This window comes from Dermacentor andersoni, chromosome 6, assembly GCF_023375885.2.
Source record: "Dermacentor andersoni chromosome 6, qqDerAnde1_hic_scaffold, whole genome shotgun sequence".
NCBI lineage: Eukaryota > Metazoa > Arthropoda > Arachnida > Ixodida > Ixodidae > Dermacentor > Dermacentor andersoni.
This window is the reverse complement of record NC_092819.1, coordinates 107,664,399-107,687,913: the sequence shown is the minus strand read 5'-3', so window position 1 is coordinate 107,687,913 and position 23,515 is coordinate 107,664,399. Positions and strand designations below refer to the sequence as shown.

The window sequence follows — 23,515 nt, the reverse complement described above, 5'->3', positions numbered from 1 at the left end:
TCTTATCACAAAAAATTATGAGGTTTTACGTGCCAAAACCATAATCCCATTATGAGGCACGCCGTAGTAGAGGACTCTGAAATAATTTGGTTTACCGGGAGTTCTTTAACGTGCACCTAAATCTAAGTATACGGGTGCTCTTGCATTTCGTCCCCGTCGAAATGCGGCCGCCGTTGTCAGGATTCGATCTCGCGATCTCGTGCTTAGCAGTCCAACACCATAGCCACTAAGCAACGACGGCGGGCAAAACATAGCATGTATCGGCGAACGACAGAGAAAGGTGCACTCGAACTCAAAAACTAAACTCTATCCTTCACACGAGAACCTGCAAAATCTTCGAACATATCTCACCTTGCGAATTTCCTTGAATCAACAAATTTTTGAGCTGTTATCAACACGGGTTCAGGAAATCATATTCTTGTGAAACACAACTATTAACATTTACTAATGACTTGCATGGGTTTTGGACTCGGGTGTTGCGACGGACTGTATCTTTTTATGCTTTTCTAAACTACTTTTCTTTTTACACTTTTCTTTTCTCACCGTAGTCATTGTCATCCCAACAATGACTCTGATAAGTCATTGTCTTGCGGTGACAAGGACTCACCAGAGTCATTGTCAATTGTAAATTGTAAATTGTATTACATATTCAAACACAGCCCCGGGACCGTATGGTAGGCAGGCCGTACAAAGCCACGCCACGCGTGCGCAGAAGAGCTAGCGTGCGCTACAGGTGGTCAGTGCTGCGCTCACGCGGCATTTTAGTTCTGTACATCATTCGGGGTCGGTGGAAGGCGAAATGAACCGGCGTACCCAAAGGCAGGAAAAGCCTGTTCAGAGAAATTAAAAATTAATGAAGCCTGTGCCCACAGAGCATTCTATCATATATTGCCTACGAGGAGTCGTATAAAAACCAGGTAATATTACACGTTCCTAGAAACTCCCCAACTGATTGTCAAACACGACGAACGAAAATCCCGAATAGAACAAGGCTACCGATAGACGGTAACACCACTGTAAGGTCATCGACAGTGCCTGTTTCTTATTCACTGAATATCACGCCACCGATACCCCGGTGATACGCATTTGCCCACAGTCATCAATTCTGCTGAACGAATACGCAATATTTTCCTTAAATTTGGTTAGAATTTCTTAGTGTCCCCTTAAGTGTCAGCCGACATTCAAGTTAATCTGCGCTCGGCAAAAAATTCGACAACACCGGTGAACCAGTTTCAGCCAATCCTTAGCCGCATCTTCCTTCAGCTAATTAGGTCATGCCGTCCGTTGGTAGGGCCTGCTCTTTAAGGCTCGGCGTTTCTGTTCCGTCGATAGCTCAGTTGGTAGAGCGGTGGACTGTAGAGGCATTGAACACAGGTATCCATAGGTCGCTGGTTCAAATCCGGCTCGACGGATATTTTTTTTTCTCTATGGGTCAAGTACACTGAATGTTACTTTTCTTTGTGATGTCGCAACAAATGCAGACGTCGCCTTTCCTCATATGAAAAAGCTGGTCATATTTTGCTGGCCAAAAAAAAATAGGTCTGGCCCTCCTTATGAACTGCGGAGCATCTTTTATTCTCAAAAATTAAAGCTGACCGCCTCTTGGGGCAATATTGTTTCCGGATCAACTCACTAAAACTCCAACGCGACCCCTAACCCCTCCCCCATCGCCCCCCCTCCACACCTCCACTCATATATGAATCGCAGTCTCGTGGTTCTGCTCACGCGCACAGAAAGCGCCACCGCAAAGCCTCTCTATTATTTCTTTTTTTCCAATATCAGTTGGGGGTGCCTCAGACAAGAAGCGGTTGCAAACAACATGAAATTTCCTGAGGGTCCATTTACATGACAGTGGATTTACAGACCGGATGTTTACAAATGTACACTAGTGCAGTACAGTAATAAAGTCATTGTAAAGAATAAGGTTATAAAAATTAAGGCTTATAAAAAGTACGACGAAGTTTGTATGTATTGAATCAATGCAGAGATAAAGGAAATATCTAATACATTAAGCTAACGCAAGATGTTTCACGTGAATCCAATTCCCAAAATAACGCAAATTACAATATATACAATACACAGAGCTTACAATCATCAGTGTAGTGGCAATACAAAGACCTGAAGCAAGAACATTAATCAAGAGTTGAAAAACAATCTCTCAATTGTCTTCTGCTGTGCGTAGCGAAGCCAATGCTTCTCTGTTCACGTTTGTTGAGCAAGAATGACAATGTAAACCTGAGAGATTGCACGTAATGGCCTGAGCACGAGAGCATAATCATCCCCCCCCGATTTGAGATCTTTTGAACATCGGCTCACTGTACCACGCGCGGCAACAAAGCAGCTCCTATGCGCTGTGTCGTGTGGCACGTTGAATAAGCGTTTGGAAGGAAGAGCTAGCGAGTCCCGTGTAGCCCTTGATTAGGGAATGTGCCAAATAAAGTTTTTTTTTTCTTCTCAACAGTCAGTGATGTGTCGTCGTCATGTCACCGTCGTCATTGCAGCCGCATTGTGCAGTCACTGCAGTTGTCGTCGTTTTCATTGAACCGTTGTCGATCTGAAGTCGTTGTTGCCTAGAGTTTAACAACACTGCACTATGATGGGGGCCGATTATGGTCGACGATTTGGCTATATTGTAACCGGTTACCTTTAAGAGGGAAGCCGCTGTTTAAAGATAATAGGTTGGGGACGTTGAACGAAGTGGCAAATTAAATGCTCTGGCAGTATGTGCGTTCGGAGACACATGATTCGCTGAATTCTGAATGCGTTTCATCATCATCGTCATCATCATCATCATCATCATATGTACTTTATTTCTCGTCCGAGCGAAGGGAGACTGGGACTAACGGTACGAAGGCCTGACAGAGGTCCCAGACCCCACGGTTACAACAGCGGATAAAATAAGTACGAATGAATACACATATAATGTACATACATTTCGCACAAGAGATCATAATTTCAGTAACAAAAATGATTACAATATTTGTTCGTTAGAACCAGTAAGCCGCATAAAAATTAGTACAAATTCTATCAGTATGCACTCTTTGTTAGGTCATGCATGCCTACACACAGATGCAATAATATGAAAATGGTAATAATTAGTGAAAGCAAATGTCATTGGCGAGTAATAATGCATTAAGCTGTCTTTTGTAGGAGCTTTCTGAAGCACTAAAGTTTAACAGTTCTCCTACCTTGTTTACTGTTTCTGTCGACTGATACATGAATGTTTGTTTACCATAATTTGTTATTGTTTTCAGTAAGTGTCTGGTATTCCGGCGCACTGAATAACGAAGTATTTCATCGTTGTCTATTTTGGTGAATAATTTTTGTTTGTGTATGGTCATCAGAAGTTTTTTATAATATATTCTGTCTGCTCGAAGAAGGGAGAGAGAGAGAGAGTAAAACTTTATTCAATGTAAATAAAATAAGGCACGATGGTTGGAGCCCCTATTCCAGGGCCCCACTGGCACGAGCGGCTCGCTGGGCTTGGTCCAGAAGAGCCAACTGGCTCTCCCGACCCTCGTCCGCAAGCCACTGCCTATTCCTCATTAGTGGATGTTGGTGTAATATGGGACTGTCTATGTGCGGAGGCCTCCTGGGGCACTCCCATGTGATGTGTTTTAGTGTGGGTGTGTCTGTGCACCACGGGCACTCGTCAGTGAACCCCGTGGGGTGTATTCTGTGTAGCTGCTGCAGGTTGGGGTATGTATTCGTCCGAATACGACGCCAGTCCCTCTCCTGTTCGCTGTTTAAATCGGAGTGAGGGTTAAAATAATGGAGCTGTTTCAAGGTCTACAAAACGGCCATGGTAATTGCAGTATATACGAAGGATTCGTTTCTGTAAAAGAATTAATTTGTTGTAGTTTGTTTTTGAAGTTGTACCCTAAACCAGGACCCCGTAACAGAGTTTAGAGTAAAGGAGAGTATTGTATAACTGTTGTTTGAGCCAAAGCGGAATCAGCTGGGTTATCCTGTTAATGATACCGACAGATTTAGAAAGGTCATTGCATAACATCCTTATCTGCGAACTCCAAGATAAGTGTTCGTCAAACCAAACGCCTAAGAATTTTTATTTTTGGACATGGTTAATTGCTGTACCATTGTAATTAATGTTAATGTCATTAGGTATGTTCTTGTTGTGAGCCCTGAATAAGATGTATGTTGTTTTTGCAGTATTTAATTCAAGACTATTTGCACTCAACCAAACTGATAAGCGATTTAGATACGCATTAACACTGACAGAAAATTCAGAAGTGTCACTGGATGTAAAAAACACGTTGGTATCATCGGCATACATTGCCAAGTCAGGTGAGTCGGGTATTCGTACTATATCATTTACGTAAATTAAGAACAATAGTGGGCCAAGTTTTGAGACCTGAGGTACACCTGTTTTATAGGCAAAATGTCAGAGGTAATAGAATTTATCTGAACAAATTGTCTTCGATTCGTTAGGTAACTTCTTATTAAATCATTAGCGACGCCGCGTATTCCGTAGATTTCTAGTTTATGGAATAATATTTTATGATCGATCGAGTCGAAAGCCTTCCGCAAATCTAGAAAAAGGCCAAGAGTAACCTTCTGTTTTTCGATGTTCTCAATTATTTTATCCTTGATATCAGAATATCTTACCGAAGATTTGTCAAAAATGTCTGGATAAGTTTTTATAATGCATAAAGCACCTCTAATACAGCGAACTATTCGAACTAAGCTTATCTTATGTGAATGTTACTTATATCCAAGTGCACAAAAATGCAACAAGCTTTACTTGTGAGTGCACATAAAGGCACCATTTTGGAGTTTACCCCAACTGCAGAAAACTGAGTGTTTACATCAACTTTCTCACAACTGAGTATTGCGGCACATTGCAAAAAAAAAAAGAAGTTGTAGCTATATTTCATTGGAAAAAAAATGGCAGCCGTGGAGGTGCTGGGTATCGATCCCAGTACCTCTCGCATGCTAAGCGAGTGCTCTACCATCTGAGCTACACCCCCTTTTTTTTTTTATTTTTTTTTCTTTATTGCCTGTTTGCAGCACAAACCAAGAACACATTCAAATGCCAAAACATGTCAACCACACTTTGGCTAACATTGTATATTAAAATCGCTTCAGCTTGATCAGTTCATCAAGAATAGCCACCCACTCGGGGGGCTCACTCTGGGCACGATATATTGCCCGAATATACGCGACACTTTCGATGAAGTTTATTCTCGTCGGACGGGTATCGACATCCGAGTGTCGCACTGCCATTCTCGTTTTCCACAGACTGTGGAGGCCAAGGAGCATAAACATATCGTACGGAACTCCTCCTTCGTTATCGGTTGGCAAATATCGAATACCAAGAGGTGTGATCGGTAGTTCTTTTTTAAGTGTACGTTGTAAGATATCCCAATGAAATGTTGGGTCCCAGCAATCGATGAAAACGTGTTCAATGGTCTCTGGCTTTTTACAAAGTAAGCAGTTTACTGTCCATGGCACATATATTCCTTTTTCGTCTAACCATGTTTTTACAGGTAGCGTGTTTGTGTGTAGCTTAAAGAAAAACGTTTTTTGAGAGGGTCTAACTGGCATTTTTTTCACCCGTTTCAGTACATCATCTCCTTGGCCTCCCCAGTTTACAGACCTGTACAATGGTATTGGCAACATTGTATCAACTAAGTCTTTATACAGTGTTTTTCTTGTCACAGAGCACAGATATTCCATGGAAAACCGCACACTCAACATACGAAGTGAATCAACCACTTCACGCAGATACCCCCTAATACTTCCTCCCTTCACATCACTGGTCGTTACAACATATTGCGGCAGTGCTTTTCCCAAACGAACTTGAATTACTGTGCGTAGAAAATCATTTCTCTGATCCCGAAAAAAAAGAAAACGCGACACAATTTGTCTGATAAACAAATGCGACAGACCTAGCCCACCACTTCGAGCTGAACGAAACAAATTGGTTCTGCTTATCCTCTCCCAACTGGAAGCCCATATGAATACGGCAAAAACACGATGCATTTTTTGCACACTTGAACGACACATTGATAACACTTGCATAATATACCACACTTTCGCTACTAAAAAGAGATTGCACACAGATGCACGTCCAAACATTGACAAATCTCGGCCAAGCCAACCCTTTGATTTTTCACTCATTCTATCAGCTTCATCGGACCAGTACTGTGCGGTATCATTATAGTGCTCGAGCGGCACACCCAAGTACTTAGTTGGCGTTGTTGACCACCGGATGTTTGCAAAGTGAGCTGGTATAATGTCCCAATGACCGTGCCATATACCGATGCTTTTTTGCCAATTGATCTGGGACCCAGATTGTTCACAGTACTTCTTTACAAGATGTACAACTTCAAGTACGCTATCACGATCCTCGCAGAAGACTGCGATGTCATCAGCGTATGCCAGTACCTTGACTTCAGAAAGCTGTAGCCGAAATCCTCGGACGTTTTCATTGCGCATCACTGCTAAACAGAAAGGCTCGAGGTACAATGCAAAAATCAATGGACTTAGTGGACACCCTTGTCTAAGGGAAGATCTGAGTGACAGCTTCTCGCTGAGGGACTTATTAATTATAATCTGTGTCGTGCATTGGTCGTAGGCCATTTTGACGCCATCTAAGATTACTTTCCCTACGTTAACATATTCCAAAACAAGAAGAAGAGCATCGTGGGACACACGGTCGAAGGCTTTCGCCAGGTCGAGTTGCAACAAAGCGACGCGTCTAGCGAAGACGTCGCAACACTCTAGAACGCTTCGGGCTACGTGGCTGTTTGTAGTAATAGCGCGGCCTTTTATGCCGCAAGTTTGATGCGGACCGACAAGATTTGTAATGACTGTTTGAAGTCTCTTTGCCAATACCTTCATGAGTATCTTATAATCGGTATTTGTAAGGCTAATTGGCCTGTATGACCCAACCGATAAAAGCGCCTTGTGGTCATCTGTTTTCGGTATTAAAACCATGTGTGCACTTCTGAAAGAAGGTGGCAGTCGCTTATATTTATGTGCCTCAGAGTATACATGCTCCAACACTTGAGCAAGCCCAGGTGCAAATGCCTTATAAAAGGCGGCTCCTAAGCCATCGGGACCCGGTGATTTGCCTGCAGGAAGTTCTTCGATCGCGTGTTCTATTTCTCGGACGCTGATCGGTTCCTCGAGACTGGCTTTTACGTCGTCATCAACGCGCGGCATAAAATTCACGAAACTTGCTTCAAATTCAGCTCCCACGTGGATTGGGACGCCGAACAACTTGCGGTAGTGTTCAGTAAAGGCCTGTTCAATCATATTCGAGTCGGAAGTAACCTCATCCCGATAATTAATCTGTCTTATTTCATTTTTCCTTGCGTACCTCTTTTCATCGGCAATGGCGCGTTTGTTCGGCGTTCCATCAACCCACAGTCTTTCCGTCCGTGCCCGAATAACTGCTGCTCTATATTTTTCCGTGTCAATAGCTTCCATCGCGTTTTTAACTGTTCTGATTTCATCACTAAATTTTCCAGGTTCCGCACTGTCCATAGAAATCAGATAATTTAGTTCCTTCTGGAGCTCATTTTCTTTAATTTTTTCATTGTGTCTTCTAACAGTTCCTACTTCAATCGCAACCATTTTCACGCGAACCTTAAAGTCTTCCCATACTTCTGCCCAAGGTACACTCTCATTACTCAACATGCTTTGAATTTCGTGCTTTACATCGTTTATAAATTTGTCATCACTTAAGTGTTTTTCGTTGAATTTCCAAAGTGCCCAATCGAACCGCGGCTTTTTTGGCTTGGCACCGAGTGCAAACCACACTATACTGTGATCGCTAAAGACATCGGCTTCACGACATAGTTATCGCATAGAGGCACAAGATCTAACGAGATGTAAGCTCTGTCAAGTCGTGCTTGGCTATCTCGTTGATAGTGTGTAAATTGCGGCTGAAAAGTACTGGCCAAAAGGCGACCAACGTCTTCTAGGTAGTAGTCATTTACTAAGGTGTTCAATATCACTGCACTCTTGTCCTGTGGGAATTTACGTTTAGCACGATCTTCTGCATGACACACACAATTAAAGTCACCAAGAAAGATGATGTACTTGTCACAACGAAGGTACTCTTCTAGATTCGAGAAGAAAAGACATCTTTCATTGATATCATTTGGCGCATACACACATATAATCCTCCATTGTGATCCATTAAAAGAAAAATCAAGAACAATAAAACGCCCACTTTCGCTCACAGTAACCATATCTTCATTTATACCAATACCCCTTCGAACCAAGACAGCGCATCCACCAGACGTGCCGATAGCGTGACATGTGCATACGTTATAATATGTTCTGAAAGGTGTTACCATTTTGTTTGTTTGCTCCTCGCTTTCAACTTTCGTCTCTTGTATAGCTATAATATCGAGTTCATTTTCAACGCATAGTCGGCTGAGCTGGTACTGCCTCCGTCTTGAAGCGAGGCCGCGTACATTAATAGTAGCAACTCGTATTCCCCTCTTCAAATCCATTGTTAATAAGCGGGAAAGGTAGGCATAAAAGAAAACCGTATATAATTGTCAAAAATGTCTGGATAAGTTTTTATAATGCATAAAGCACCTCTAATACAGCGAACTATTCGAACTAAGCTTATCTTATGTGAATGTTACTTATATCCAAGTGCACAAAAATGCAACAAGCTTTACTGGTGAGTGCACATAAAGGCACCATTTTAGAGTTTACCCCAACTGCAGAAAACTGAGTGTTTACATCAACTTTCTCACAACTGAGTATTGCGGCACATTGCAAAAAAAAAAAAGTTGTAGCTATATTTCATTGGAAAAAAAATGGCAGCTGCTGGGTATCGATCCCAGTACCTCTCGCATGCTAAGCGAGTGCTCTACCATCTGAGCTACACCCCCGACACCTTCTTGCGGTAACCGAGTCACTACTGTACTGTGATTTTCGCGTGAAACTAAGTCGAAGGAAAGCGAGCGGCAGAGGTGAGAGGGGGGAGTGGGGGAGGGGCGGCGACCGGTTGCCGCAAGAATCTCGCTTCGCATATCAAAGGGATTCTCTACCGCTCGGAACATGTTTTTGGATTGCGCTGGAGATCAAACCATCGTCTGTCACATTGACTTAACGAGAACTCTTGTATTTCATAAACCTGGATATATATGCTTAACTTGGCTCTGAATGTGGGTGCAAAAATAACTTGTGGCGTCGCTTGACGGTGACACGGTGTCAACCAATCGCTGTACAGTCACGTAAGCAAACACAATATACACCGGTGTTAAATATTTGACCACAGTCATCAATACTGCGTAACGAATGCGCTATTTTTTCCTTCAATGTGGCTAGAATTTCTTAGCGTCCCCTAAGTGCCAAACGACGTTCAAGTTAATCTGCACTCGGAAATATTCACGACACCAATGAACCAGATTCGCGCCAATCCTTAGCCGCATATTCATTCAGCTAATTAGGTCACGCCCTCCCCAGGCAGTGCCTGCTCTTTAAGGTTTGCGACTGCCGTTCCGTCGATAGCTCAGTTGGTAGAGCGGTGGACTGTAGAGGCATTGAACGCAGGCATCCATAGGCCGCTGGTTCAAATCCGGCTCGACGGATATTTTTTTTTCCTCTCCACTGGTCAAGACAACTGAATGTCTCTTTTCTTTGAGATGTAGCAACAAATGCAGACGTTGCCTCTCCTCATAAGAAAAAGGTGGTCATATTCCCCGCGCCAAAAGAAGGTCTGGCCCTCTTCATGAACTGTGGAGCAGCTTTAATTTTCAATAATTAAAGCGGACTGCGTATTGAGCCAATATTGTTTCCGGTCCAACTCGCTACAACTCCAACGCGACCCCTGACCCCTCCCCCCACAACCATACCCATGTATGAATCGCAGTCTCCTGGTTCTGCCCACGGTCACAGAAAGCGCCACCACAAAGCCTCCTTTATGTGGTTGGGTGTCACATTCACAAATTCCTTTGTATTCCTGATACGTATGGCCATAATGGCGGCGTGCAATTTGTGCGGGTGCGATAAGACTCTAGAGCAGCTTCTGCGTCACTGCATGTTCTTTGACATTCAACAACGTATTTTACAAGCGAAGGTCAACCTGCTAGATAAAAGAGCGCTCTCAGACGGAAATATTCTTGGACCATGGCTTATGCATTCTTGCATGCAAAAGGCCACAAAAGCCCTTCTGCACTTCTTGAAGGAGACTGGATTGCATCAGGCACGTACGCACGATTTCATTCCGGGGGGAGGGGTGGCAACCCACGGTAACTTTTCTATGCAAATAAGGGGGAGAGAACATTTACTAGTACAAATGTGAATAATGCCCACCATTCACCATAAAGACGCGTAAACCCGTAGAAGAGAATTCAAATAACGCGCATCTCACAGGTACGCCGGTGAGATACACCTTTTGTTTACTTGGCAAACAAAGAACCATATCAAATGGACTCGCTCATGAAAGGTGCGCAGGAAGAACCTTATCAAGAACAAGTTAACCAGCGAAACGGCAAAATAAAGATTTCTAGTATCGTTTTTTGAATTACCTTTGGAAGAATTACAGAGAAATGTATATTTGCGGAACAATCACAGTTCTTTTTGATCCCTTCTTTACTGCTCTACCAAGTGCGAAAACCGACTGGTGTTGTTATTTGGGAAGTTGCGTAATGATGCATGATCATCAGTCCCGTACAACCGCGTAGAGTGCAGGACGCTGCGGTTCTAGACGTACTTCGCCCACCGCGGAAGGTTAGAAAAGCACCCTCATTATCACAGTAGGGAAGTGGCCACGTCAGGCTGCTCGACTGATAAGTGTAGAAGAGTTATTCAAAACACACGTAATTATTCACCACTACGGGAGGCATTTTCTGTGCGTCATATTTAAATAATAAGATGTTCCATAAATATTTTCACAAACAATTTTCGCTTTCCCTCCCTGTTGCCTTGGCTTTCTGAATTAGTATATCGCTTGATTTCTCATCTCCTTGCGACTCTTTTTCCCAGTTGCCAATCTTGCGCGAAAAGTGCTGTACAATCGGTAAAAGAACCAGACGAGGTAAGGGGTGACCTTACCTCGTCTTGGTAAAGGCTTATGGGTTGAACGGTTATTGCAGGGTCTGATGATGGACGCTGTTTCACAATATTTTATTTTCCAGCTTATCTAAACCATATCGCGGATATATGGTTCCGAGGATCTGCCAGCGTCGCGGCGAGCCGCCACTCGAGGAAATGAAGCAAAAGGAAAAGTTAGACGCAACTGGCGCTTTCTCGGGCCACGACTCATTCCACGGGCATACAGACCAGCTGACTATGAACCGAGTCCCTTTCCTCGCACCTGGATCAGTCTAAACAAAAATGGTTGAATTAACGAAGCAACAGCGATGCGCGTGATCGCTGAATAGATCGTGACGTAAAAATTGTGTTGTGAATTATAATTAAAATAAGATATTATAATTAATACAATAAACTACGCCCTTCCTGCTGCAATAGATGGTGACAACTGAATTAATCTTGAGTTAATCGCGCGGGCACCGAATCGTTGAGAAAACTGGCCTCCACACCCCAGGAGATGCCGATAACTACCGCCATCCAAAAGGAGTGAAAAACTTGACAACCATTCCACTTTGGGAAGATGGAATGGCAGCGAAAGCTGACGACAGTCAAAGCTTTCAAACGAAATGCAAAGTGTTTCACCTCCGCTGCGGGTCGGCCTGAAGGTAGTGCAATATCGGGCCGCCCCGCGGCGGAGGTGAAGCAGGCGGTAAGCATCCCGAATACGTGGGCCAATCCCGAAAATAGTACAAAGCCGGGCCGACCCGCGGCAAAGGTGATGCTGGCGTTAAGCACTCCCCATACGTGGGCCACTGCCGAAGATAGTGCAACACCGGGCCGACCCTCGGTGCAGGTAAAGCAGGTGGTAATCAACCCGCATACGTGGGCCAATCCCGAAAGTAGTCGAACGCCGGGGTGACCCACGGCAAAGGTGATGCAGGCGTTAAGCACTCCCCATACGTGGGCCACTCCCGAAGATACTGCAACACCGGGCCGACCCTCGGTGGAGGTGAAGCAGGCGGAAGCACTCCCCATACGTGGGACGATCCGGAAGATCGTGCAATACCGGGCCCAACCGCGGTGGAGGGTAAGGAGGCGTTAAGCACTCCCCATACGTGGATACGTGGTTCCATCCCGAAGGTAGTGCAATGCCGGGCAGACCCGCGGCGGAGGTGAAGCAGGCGTTAAGCACTCCCCATACGTGGATACGTGGTTCCATCCCGAAGGTAGTGCAATGCCGGGCAGACCCGCGGCGGAGGTGAAGCAGGCGTTAAGCACTCCCCATACGTGGATACGTGATCCATCCCGAAGGTAGTGCAATGCCGGGCAGACCCGCGGCGGAGGTGAAGCAGGCGTTAAGCACTCCCCATACGTGGATACGTGGTTCCATCCCGAAGGTAGTGCAATGCCGGGCAGACCCGCGGCGGAGGTGAAGCAGGCGTTAAGCACTCCCCATACGTGGGCCCATCCCGAAGATTCCGAAGGGCGCGTTATAGGTTCCCAAGCCCACATGGGTATGTGCCATTTATCTTGGACCCTTTTTGCACTATCATCAGGATCGGCCCACATGATGATTTTTCCTGTTAAATGACGCCGAAAAAAAACTACGGAAGGTAATCATACACTTCTTTCGCTGTAAAAGGTAGCAAAATGTTGACCGCCGAGTAGATTGGTTTGTCGGGGCTTTAGGAATGTGTGTGAGGAGTGGTGGCGTGGGCGGATAGAGGAGCGGGGGTATACCGCTTAATTTCGGCGCCCCTCGCCCCTAGGTACGTGCCTGGATTTTATGAACGCTTGTGACAGTGGAAATTCTTCCGCGACTGGCTGTCAATAACTGACGAATATATTTTCTCTTCTCTTTTTATCTGTACGTCCCTTTTTCCACTCCCCAAGGGTAGGTTAGCCAACCGGGAACTTCCTCGGTTAACCTCATTATCTCTTCCTCTGAGTGTCTCTCTCTCTCGCTCTCTCTCTCTCTCTTTATTTCCAACAGCATTTGGGGCTCCATCATAAGAAGAGTGGTTCAAAACAACACGAAAGTCTCTGAGGGCCCACGTACATGCATGCCAGCGGGTTTCCAGACTGGATGCATACAAATGTGCACTGGCGCAACACAGAAATTAGGAGAGTGAATATAAATAATAACGCAATAAAATTAAAACTAATAACGAGCCCAATGTGGGCAGGTATTCAAGCAATACGTACATTCAGGAAATGTTTACCACGTTAAGCTAACGCGAAACGTTCAACGCGAATAACATTTCGAAAATAGCCCAAAGAACAATAAGCACAATGAAAACACAAGCTAACCATAATAATTTTAATGGTAATAAAACAACATAACATAAGAACATTAACCAACAGTAAATAAAATAGCCTCATTTGTCTTCTGCTGTATGTATCGAAGACAGCGTTTCTCTGTGAGCATTTGTTGAGCAAGGATGACAATGAAAACCTGACAGATTGCACTAAACGGCCTGCGCACGATAGCATAATCATCAACCCACCGATTTGAACTCTCTTGAACACTGGCTCACTCCACCACACGCGGCGGCAAAAGAGCTCCTATAGGCTGTGTCATGTGGCCCGTGCAATAAGTGTTTGGAAGAGCTAGCGAGTCCCGTATAGCACTTAATTCGGGAATGTGCAAAATGGAGTTCTTTTTTCTCAACAGTCAGTGATGCGGTGTCGTCACGTCGCTGTCGTCATTTCATCGCAATCGTGCAGTCACTGCCGTTGTCGTCGCTTTCATTCAGGCGTTGTCGATCTGTAGTCGTTGTTGCGTAGAGTTAAACAACACTACAACACGCTGGGGGCAGATTAAGGTCGACACTTTGGCTATATTGTAACCAGTCATGTTTAAGAGGGCGGCCTCTTTAATAGATGACAGGTTGGGGACATTAAACGAAGTTCCGGAGCAAATGCTCTGGCAGGAAATGCGTTCGGAGATACACGATTCGCCTAACTCTGTTATGCGTTTTAGAGAGAAACTGTTTATGGCTAGCCGATTCGTCTATACGTTTGTCCGTACATCCATCTGTCAGTCGCATGTTGCCCGAAAGCTCCTCCAGCTCAACCCCATGCTCATGGAGGGGAAAACAGAGAAAGAAGGCGCTCGATTAGCGAAGATACCCCAAGTACTGTTTACTTCGAACCACGACGTCGTGCTACCTGACCCGCAATTTCGTTTAACAAGGCTGGCGTGATGAAAGCGATGATGTCAAACTCACTGTTGCCTAATTGGTAGCATCCCGATTATATTATATCTAGGTGGTGCTGGATTAGTTGCGCCACTAGTGGCGTCGTTGCTCTTTGTCGCAGCAGAGCGCGCGCGCAGCAGTTTCTCTCCGGTTTCGATATGGGTACGCCATGCGTCATAGCAGACAGCCTTCGATCAGCAACGCCACGGCCAGAAGCGGGAGTGAGCTCATCTACGTCGTTGCAATGCTGCAGCCCGGGCACAACAACAGGCTGATTTAACAAGAAGACCGCTATCACAGTTACGATTCTCACTGTATGCAGATTATGTGTGGATTTGGACATCTGGGACTAATGTTCAGTTACTTCAGATGGCAATGCAAGATGGCATAAATATTATTAACCATTAGTTTGAGATGAAGAGAGAGAGAGACAGGAATCGTTCTATTACATGCAAAGACAGCTGTATTGACCTTCACTCGGAGGCAGTTAAAGATTTCACCCTTAATCTGGAAGGACAACCTCTAACGTTTGTCACACAACATCGATTTCTTGGAATAATTCTGAATGGGCAGCAATCTTGCGCAACTCACATAAAGAACTCGAAAACGAGGTCAATGCGATAGCGACTGTACTTCGCAGACTTGCAGGTACATCATGCGGTGGATCAGCGTCGTTCATTCTGACGGCTTACAGTGCGTTAATAGAACAAAAATTGCGTATTCCACGCCCATCTTACACGGACTTCACTATACGTCCGAAGAGCGACTTTTATTACTCTTAGCTAGAGGACTACGCATATGTCTATGAGTTCCACAAGTGACTTCTAGCTTGTCATAGTGGAGGCTCGCCAATGACCGTTTCCAGTTATGAGAACTACAGGAACATGCCGACATTATTTTCCCTGCAAACACAGAATAACAGCCACCCATTGGCTTTAGAGATAACGAAACGAGATAGAAGCTATGTTTATAAAGAAATTCAAGGAAAATTTCTATATATTACAAAGCAATGAATTTTGGAACTCAGACGTCGAGTATTATTCATAGCTGCTTACGCTTCCTAAAATCGAATTGTCGGTCGACGGGATATTAAGAAAAAGAGACATGTTCATTCAAGCTGCTCAACAGCTAGCACTTCAACAGATAAATATGCGATATTCAGGATACAGACACGTCTATACAGATGGCTTCAGTGGAGCAACCTCTTCAACTTCAGGATTCCTAATAGGGCACCTCAATAAACAAGAATCATTTAGGTTAGCGCGCGCGACTTCATCCCCAACGGCTGAACAATTCCCAACGCTATGTGCGATACAATTTATAACTTCAATTAGAGATGCGCAAAAATGGGTAATTTTCAGCGATTAACAGGCAGAAATAACAGCACTCTGCACCACAATATGAAAAAAAAAGAAACATCAGTGATAGCATAATATACGAAACGCTTAAAGACCTCACAAAGGCAAGCCAAGCGAAGCATGAAATAGCATTTCATTGGATACCAGGACGTTACAACATCTCTGGCAAGACATCAGCCTATGAAGCAGTACGACAAGCACACCTAAAAGGTGATGTGGTTCCTTCCCAATATCGAATAATGGTTTACGCTGCGTTATGTGGGCAAAATCTTTCAAAATGTGGAGGAATACTTGGCTTGGCCAGAATTCTAAGAGCTCTGATTTGTATCATATCGATCCGTTTATTGAATTCAAATTTCCATTGTCATTGGACAGAAATATGGAAACGCCAATTCATCGAGTAAGGCTAGCAACTGCGTGCATAAAAGATTTCTTACATAGCATTGGCAGTGCGGAAACCCCCGAATGTAATTCTGGATTTGTAGATGAAGATCCACATCACCTCCTTCTGGATTGCCCACATCACGACACACCAAGACGCCACGTTAAATCAACTCTAATGACATTAGATCTTCGACCTTTTAGTTTAGAGAGAAATTTGGTCCTTTGGCCAAGAACAGCCTTGCAGAAGAGCGGCTTAAAAGCTCTAAAATTTTTCTCAAGGACAGCGGCATTGTTGGCAGGTATTAATGCTTTTAATATTCTTTTTATTTCAGTGTCGCTGTACATATGTATGTGTTTGTTGATTATGTTATATTGCATGTTCTGTTCTTAATATATGTGATAATGCATTTACACGATTTATGCACCACCCACTGACTAGACACTGTACTGTTAGTTGACTATTATTTGCATTCACACGACGTATGCGCCACCCGCTGACTAAACACTGTATATTTGGCGACATTGTTATTTGTATTTCTGAAACTTTCTTGTACAGTCCTGTGGAGTTATTCTAGATGTATATTGTATGTACCACATTTATCTTACGTCACAGTGTTACGAAGAACACGTTACTTGGCAACTTCTGGTGCTTGCATGAGAAGGTTGTTTCACATGTAATCTTGAACCCTGCATGTTGTAGGTTGGACCCATTCAAGAGCTAAGGAGTAGCTGGCGCCTAAATTGTGCGTCAACATCTCATTATATCATATCATTAAAGAAGTGAGCTCGTGCAGCTGAGCACAAGAAGCAACTGCGTATCGAGGATGCGGCAGTGTACCGAGCAGCCGTTTATTGAAACATCGGGATTAACTCAGTGATAAACACCGGGGTGGCACGTTTCAGCTTCTCTGGTTAACGAGCTTTACGGAGTGCTTGGGCGTCGACTTCTACACATCTGACAAGAGGCTTGGCAAAAATGTCAGGATAAACGTTTATAATGCTTGAAGCACCTCTAATACAGCCAACTATACGGACTAAGCAAGCTTACTAACAATAATTTTGTCCAAGCTCACAAAAATGCAGAAAGCTATTCTGGTGAGTGCATATAAAGGAGCTATATTGAAGCTCACCCGATCTGCGCAAAAGTGTCTACATCGTATTTCTCACAACTGAGTACTGAGGCAGTTTGAAAAAAAAATATCGTTTTTCGTTTTTTTTTTGTTGGCGGAAAAAAAAGTCGTGGAGGTGCTGGGTATCGATCCCAGTACCTCTCGCATGCTAAGCGAGCGCTCTACCATCTGAGCTACACCCCCGACACATTTACTCGGTAACCGAGTCGCTGCTGTATTGTGCTTTTCTCGGGAAACTAGGTCGAAGGAAAGCGAACGACAGAGGTGACGAGAGGGGGGGGGGGGGGCGCCGACCGGTTCGCGCGAGAATCTCGCTTCGCATATTAAAGGCACAGTCTACCGCTCGGAACACCACTTTTGATTGCGGTGGAGATCAGAACATCGTCTGCCACATTAACGTAAACGAGCGTGCTTGTATTTAATAAACCAGGACCAGACCATAACTTGGCTCTGAATGTGGGTGCATAAATAGCATGTGGTGTCGCTTGACGATAAAGCAGTGTCGAAGAATCAGTGTACATAACAGATATAATTTAATTGAAAGAAGGCAGAGAGGTCGGCCTGAGCTACAGCGCTCTAGCCTGCTACTCTGCACAGGGGTAGGGCGAATGGGGACATAAAGGTGTGATGAGGGATGATGATGACATCGAAAGAGGGATGCGCAGCGGCGAAAGCAAGTTCAATACTCTGATGATAAACATTAGCCAATGTCATCCATGAAGCCACTGTCAGGTTCCGCATCAAGTCTGTGGTCACCAATTCAAGTGAACTTAAACATAGAGGCGCTAGGACGAAGCTGGTACAGTAATCAGTGTACAGTCACGCAACCAAACACCAGCGCAGGGAGAGTTAATATGGTCGGATATAACAATGTATTTCCTAATGTATTTCCAGTGCTTCTGCGAAGCTCCTTCGCATACGAGAGTAATTTCTTTCTTATACCTACTTCGTCTTGAAGTGGAGGTAAGCAGGCGATAATGATGGTTGTGACACAGATGACTGTTTACAAGCACAAACTAATGAACCCCTCCGCTTTTCTAAGCTAATTTTTCAAATGAACAAATGTTTGTAGCCTAAAATAAATGGGAAGTCTAAGGACACTAATTCAGAGATGCTTAACTTGTGCTAGTTGGTGACTGCTAGTAACAAGACGTTGACTCGCCATCGCGGCCATGCGGAAGTGGATGTTGTTACGACTTTGCATCGGTGCCACCACTATTTCGACCTTGAGGTGGTCCCGTAGCGCTCGTCACCCGTTTCGTGACAGAGCCTTGGTAGCGAAGACTCCGAGTCAGGCGTCGGTGAGAATAACAAAAGGGACTTTATACACTATATACAGGTCATTATACAGGACATGAAGGGATCGGCACTGGGGCCGAGAGCTCACAGCAAACGCGACTGTTCCCGCACGGCGACGTCCGGCGAAAACGCGTGACACCTCTCACTCCAGTCGAGAGCGGCACTCGCTCCCGGTGGGTCGGCGGACCCGGTTTTCCAGGCGGCGCGTCGCGGCTTATAAGCCCCGAGAAACCATTGTCACTCAAACGGCCCAATACAAAGCCAGCACTCGACGGTCGTCCGAGAGGTCTAACCAGCGACCGCGCTGGCCACCCGGTTCAAAGTTCGCGCGCACGGTGACCTCCAGGAAAAGGAGGTGCGGCGCCGGGCTGTCTGGCACTTGGTGGCACGTTTGGGCACGTTGCTCGCCGACACTTCTCTGCAGGACACCGCTGTCTGACGGCTCAGCATCTTGACTTGTCAAGGGAGAATTAGGGCGCTGTGCCTTTCGGCGCAGCCCCGGGTTTGTCCAAAGGGCACTCGCAGGATAAATTCTGCATCTTGTAGATTCGGAATCCGGGCTGGTGGTAATGGCACAACAGCATCCCCGCCCTCAGATAAGGCGCCGGGAAGACGAGCTGCCTCCACGTGGCTCGGATGCCAGGCGCGCACGTTCGTCAGGCTCGTCCAAGTTCACGTCCAGTGTCGGGACGCCAGGTAACTTCACGTGCGCAGGTCCGACTCGCCAGGACAGGAGCTCTGCTCACCGCGTTGTCGCCAAGGCACCTCGACCAGCTCCGCTCGGGTCGTTCCTAAGCCCTTGCTTCTCGCCACTGGTCCCGGTTGGTCGTTCCGCAGCTTGCAAAACCGACCCGCAAAAGGCAACACCCAACACGAAAAAGTTCCCTCTGTCTCCCGTCAAGCACCAGACAAGGCCATAATCCAAATCAACCTAACTGAATTGCTATCCCCCTTTTTTGCTCCTGCTGCAACAAGAGGCAGGTGTACGAACTGGTACCCAAGGCTCAAACAACCAGTTTTCAAATTAACAACACACCAAAATATCAGAAACAATTATTAATCAGCAATAATAATGACAAATAGAATGGTCCCCTTGAAATCACTTGGACCGAAAACACACTGCTGAGGAAGCAAGTGAGGTCATTCATATTTCCCGGTGATATTTTCGTGGAATCAGAAGCTGCTTATATTTGCGACCCTGCTTATCCGTGTAGCGGCGGTACAATAAGCCAGATTCCTCGCAAAATGAAACCCTCTTTTTTTTCACTCCCCGTTTGACGCTATTCCTCAGATCGGCTAGTGAACAGTCTTCCTGTTGCTCGCGAATCAGTTTCTCTTTCAACTGCAGCTAGCTCCTGCCAGCTGGCGGAAACCGGAGCGAGTGTGGAGCCCGCGTCGCCTAACTGCGGCGTCGCGTCCATATCGCGGCTAGCACTGCACGTGTCACTCCCACTCACTTCCAGGACCCGCTCGCCCAGGCCAGCCTCCGAGCTCGGCATCTCCCGTGCCTGCTCGCCACTCAAGTTACCTTGATCGGTCTGTGTGCCGCACCGCTGTCCGCTCACCGACGCAAAGTCAAGTTCCCTCGACAGCGGGCGCGCTTTGGATCGCGTGAGGGCCATGTACGCCACGTCGGCAAAGAATGATTTGCCCTGATCCTTCAGCAGCTGCTCCGAGCTATTTGAGAAGAGGTAGGGAAAATGCTCCGGGAGGGCGGCAGACACAGCGGCTTCTGTGTTAAGTTTCCCAAACTCTCCTTCAATGATAACCGTTGCGATCGGTAAACAGACACTCTCCTCCTCGGCCACTTGCCGTATCCTAGCGCACTCTCCCGTAAAATCACTCGAGGAGATGAAAGACGGGTGGACAACGTCCATAGTTGCTGCAGAGTCCCTAAGTGCACGGCATTTCTTATCGTTTACCTTAATTTCCTGCACATAGGGCTCCAATAGTCGTATGTTTTTGTGAGTTTCCTGTATTGCTGCAAAAGCAATTTTCTCTGGGCAGCTCGCAGCGATGTGCCCTTGCTCTTTGCAATTGTGGCAGGTTAACGGTTTCCGTTTTTCAAAAGAACGCGTCCTATCGTTTCGCTGTGTGGGACCATCGCTATCATTCTGAGATGCATTCTGTCCTTCCCTTACAGTTTCTTTGGTAAGGGACTCGTTTTCCCGAAACTCGCGACGCGTGATTTGCTTCCGTTCGTCGGGCTTCCCGGAAAACCCATCTCTCCTATCTGCTTTTTCTACGCGCACTGCCTTGCTGTGCAAGCTGCGGCGGGTGTAATACTCTTCCGCTAACTCTGCTGCCTTGTTTAGCTTAACCTCCTTTAGCCTATCTTGCAGCCAGAGCCGGACATCCTCATCAATGCAACGGTAGAACTGCTCCAACGCGATGCATTCGACGATTTTGTCGCGGTCGTCGTAAACCTCTTCGCCCTTCAGCCATTCCACCAGGTCGGCTTTTAGACGAAACGCGAAGTAACATTCGACTCCCTGCCCTTTTTTGCATACCGGAACCTCTGCCGGAAAGCTTCGGGCGACAATTTGTACTTCCGCAGTAGCGCTTCCTTCACATCACTGTAGCTCTCAAACGCCTCTTTCGATAAGCAAGTTATTATGTTCGATGCCTCCCCAGGAAGCAAGGCTAACAGATTCTGTGCCCAGAGGGATCGCTCAATGCTATTCCGTTCGCACACGTGCTCGAATTTCACGAGATATTTGGCCATATCCTCTCCGACGACAAAGGGTGCAAGTTGATCGCGTATTCTTGGAACGTTAGAAGTGAGACTAGGCGCCGGCGAGCTATTTCGGGTCTCCAACTCTTTCATTTTAAGCTCGTGCTCGCGACGTTCCTTTTCTGCCTGCCACTCCCGGCGTTCCTTTTCTGCCTGCCACTCCCGACGTTCCTTTTCTTTCCTTTCCTCCTCGCAACGTTCCTTCTCCCTCTTTTCCTCCTCGCGACGTTCCTTTTCTTTCCTTCCCTCCTCGCAACGTTCCTTCTCCCTCTTTTCCTCCTCGGGACGTTCCTTTTCTTTCCTTTCTTCCCTTTCCCGACGTTCATTGATATCCGCCCAGGCCTCTTCGGCTTCCTCAGCCGTTACGTCCCCAGTCCTCATGACCTCAAGGATCGCATTCTTTCTTTTGGTTGAGCCCAACTCAATGCCCAACTCCTCACAAATTTGGAGAAGTTCCTTGACTTTGTACTTCTCCATCGTTCACACTGTTCTCCTGCTGTTTACCCTTTTTGAATATACCTGCCGTACGCTACTATAATGCTACTAGTAAGACATATGCAAGTATTTCACACACTGCCCTGTTTACCCCCCTCAACATCCCCCGGTTTTCAAAACACTCTCACTAGGCTTGAAACACACAAGGTTAACACAATGCAACACCAAATCCTTCCCTAAGCTACTATAACCTGTGTCAGAGAAAGTCTGGTGTTTGAGGTAAACTTCAGGCACTCACCGCGCCGAGGTAGCCGATGCCGGTCAATCCCGTAGCTGCCATCCACTGTTACGACATCCCACCACTGCCACCACTGTTACGACTTTGCATCGGTGCCACCACTATTTCGACTTTGAGGTGGTCCCGTAGCGCTCGTCACCCGTTTCGTGACAGGGCCTTGGTAGCGAAGACTCTGAGTCAGGCGTCGTTGAGAATAACAAAAGGGACTTTATACACTATATACAGGTCATTATACAGGACATGAAGGGATCGGCACTGGGGCCGAGAGCTCACAGCAAACGCGACTGTTCCCGCACGACGACGTACCGCGAAAACGCGTGACACCTCTCACTCCAGTCGAGAGCGGCACTCGCTCCCGGTGGGTCGGCGGATCGGCTTTTCCAGGCGGCGCGCCGCGGCTTATAAGCCCCGACAAACCATTGTCACTCAAACGGCCCAATACAAAGCCAGCACTCGACGGTCGTCCGAGAGGTCCAACCAGCGACCGCGCTGGCCACCCGGTTCAAAGTTCGCGCGCGCGGTGACCTCCAGGAAAAGGAGGTGCGGCGCCGGGCTGTCTGGCACTTGGTGGCACGTTCGGACACGTTGCTCGCCGACACTTCTCCGCAGGACACCGCTGCCTGACGGCTCAGCATCTTGACTTGTCAAGGGAGAATTAGGGCGCTGTGCCTTTCGGCGCAGCCCCGGGTTTGTCCAAAGGGCGCTCGCAGGATAAATTCTGCATCTTGTAGATTCGGAATCCGGGCTGGTGGTAATGGCACAACAATGTTCCGCGAAGCTGCCTCAAAACCAGTACTACAACTGCTGAAGGGGTATGCAAGGCTTTCTTGATGGTTAGGATATTTGTTTTCTGCTGGTTCTTTATTGAAAGGTATGCTGTTCTGTTCGTTGTATGTGCGGTTTCAATGAATGTATGCAATGTTCGTATCACTTTACTGGGCGCTAGTAGCCTCTGCCTTACAGGAGTATGCGCCATAGTATTTTTGCTCGCATACGGAGATATGAGCCATTGCATTTTGTCTTGCTTTCGGGGCTATGTGCCTTTACTGATGATGATAGCTGCTTCTTTTGAGCTTTTATTGAAGCGTACGCTGTTCTGTACGTTGTATGCGTGTACGTGTATTGTATGCGTGTATTCATGTACGTTGAATGTATGTACTCTTCCTTTCACATTACTGAGTGCTTGCAGCCTCTGCATTACGTGGGGGATGAGCCATTGCATTTCTTGCTTGCTTTGGGAGACATGAGCCATTGCTCATGTTGATAATTTTTGCCCACGTACGGAGAAGAAAAGCACCGAAAGGCTAGCAGCGTTGCTGTAGTAAAACATGACTATTTTCTATTTAAATTAAACTCGAATGGCATCGAATCCTAAAAAAGAAACTGACATCCTTTAAGCAGCACAGAAGTATAGGGCCAGAATAGTTTCATTTTAAAACCTCTTTGTCTAAGAGTTTGTGTGCTTGAAGGATAGGACAACATTAGAGCGTTCAAGAAACCCAAGTGGGTGTTAGAACATTTGTGATATTATCGCTGAGAGATGGCAAGCCGCCCTCCTCAGTGAGGCACCCGAAGACAAGGAGTGGGCCGTCCAGCGGGCCAGGGCCATTGCCGAGGATCTCGGAAGATTTTCCTCGGGCGATGTACCCGTG

At 46.2% G+C, this 23,515-nt stretch overlaps 1 protein-coding gene and 4 non-coding genes across 5 annotated transcripts; 2 read left to right on the top strand and 3 right to left on the bottom strand.

The window, feature by feature from the left end:
• Positions 1–1,322: 1,322 nt before the first annotated feature.
• On the top strand, positions 1,323–1,412 carry TRNAY-GUA (transfer RNA tyrosine (anticodon GUA)). Its single transcript is given in 2 exon segments — positions 1,323–1,359; positions 1,377–1,412. It is a non-coding gene; the product is annotated as a tRNA-Tyr (tRNA).
• A 2,977-nt stretch (positions 1,413–4,389) lies between these two features.
• LOC140218783 (uncharacterized) lies at positions 4,390–6,488 on the bottom strand. Its single transcript, XM_072288542.1, has one exon. It carries the CDS (start codon positions 6,457–6,459, stop codon positions 5,092–5,094), a length of 1,368 nt encoding a protein of 455 aa, XP_072144643.1. The 5' UTR covers positions 6,460–6,488; the 3' UTR covers positions 4,390–5,091.
• On the bottom strand, positions 4,916–4,988 carry TRNAA-AGC (transfer RNA alanine (anticodon AGC)). Its single transcript has one exon. It is a non-coding gene; the product is annotated as a tRNA-Ala (tRNA).
• Positions 6,489–9,491: 3,003 nt separating the features above from the next.
• Positions 9,492–9,581, top strand: TRNAY-GUA (transfer RNA tyrosine (anticodon GUA)). Its single transcript is given in 2 exon segments — positions 9,492–9,528; positions 9,546–9,581. It is a non-coding gene; the product is annotated as a tRNA-Tyr (tRNA).
• Positions 9,582–17,207: 7,626 nt separating this feature from the next.
• On the bottom strand, positions 17,208–17,280 carry TRNAA-AGC (transfer RNA alanine (anticodon AGC)). Its single transcript has one exon. It is a non-coding gene; the product is annotated as a tRNA-Ala (tRNA).
• Between the last annotated feature and the right edge of the window lie 6,235 nt (positions 17,281–23,515).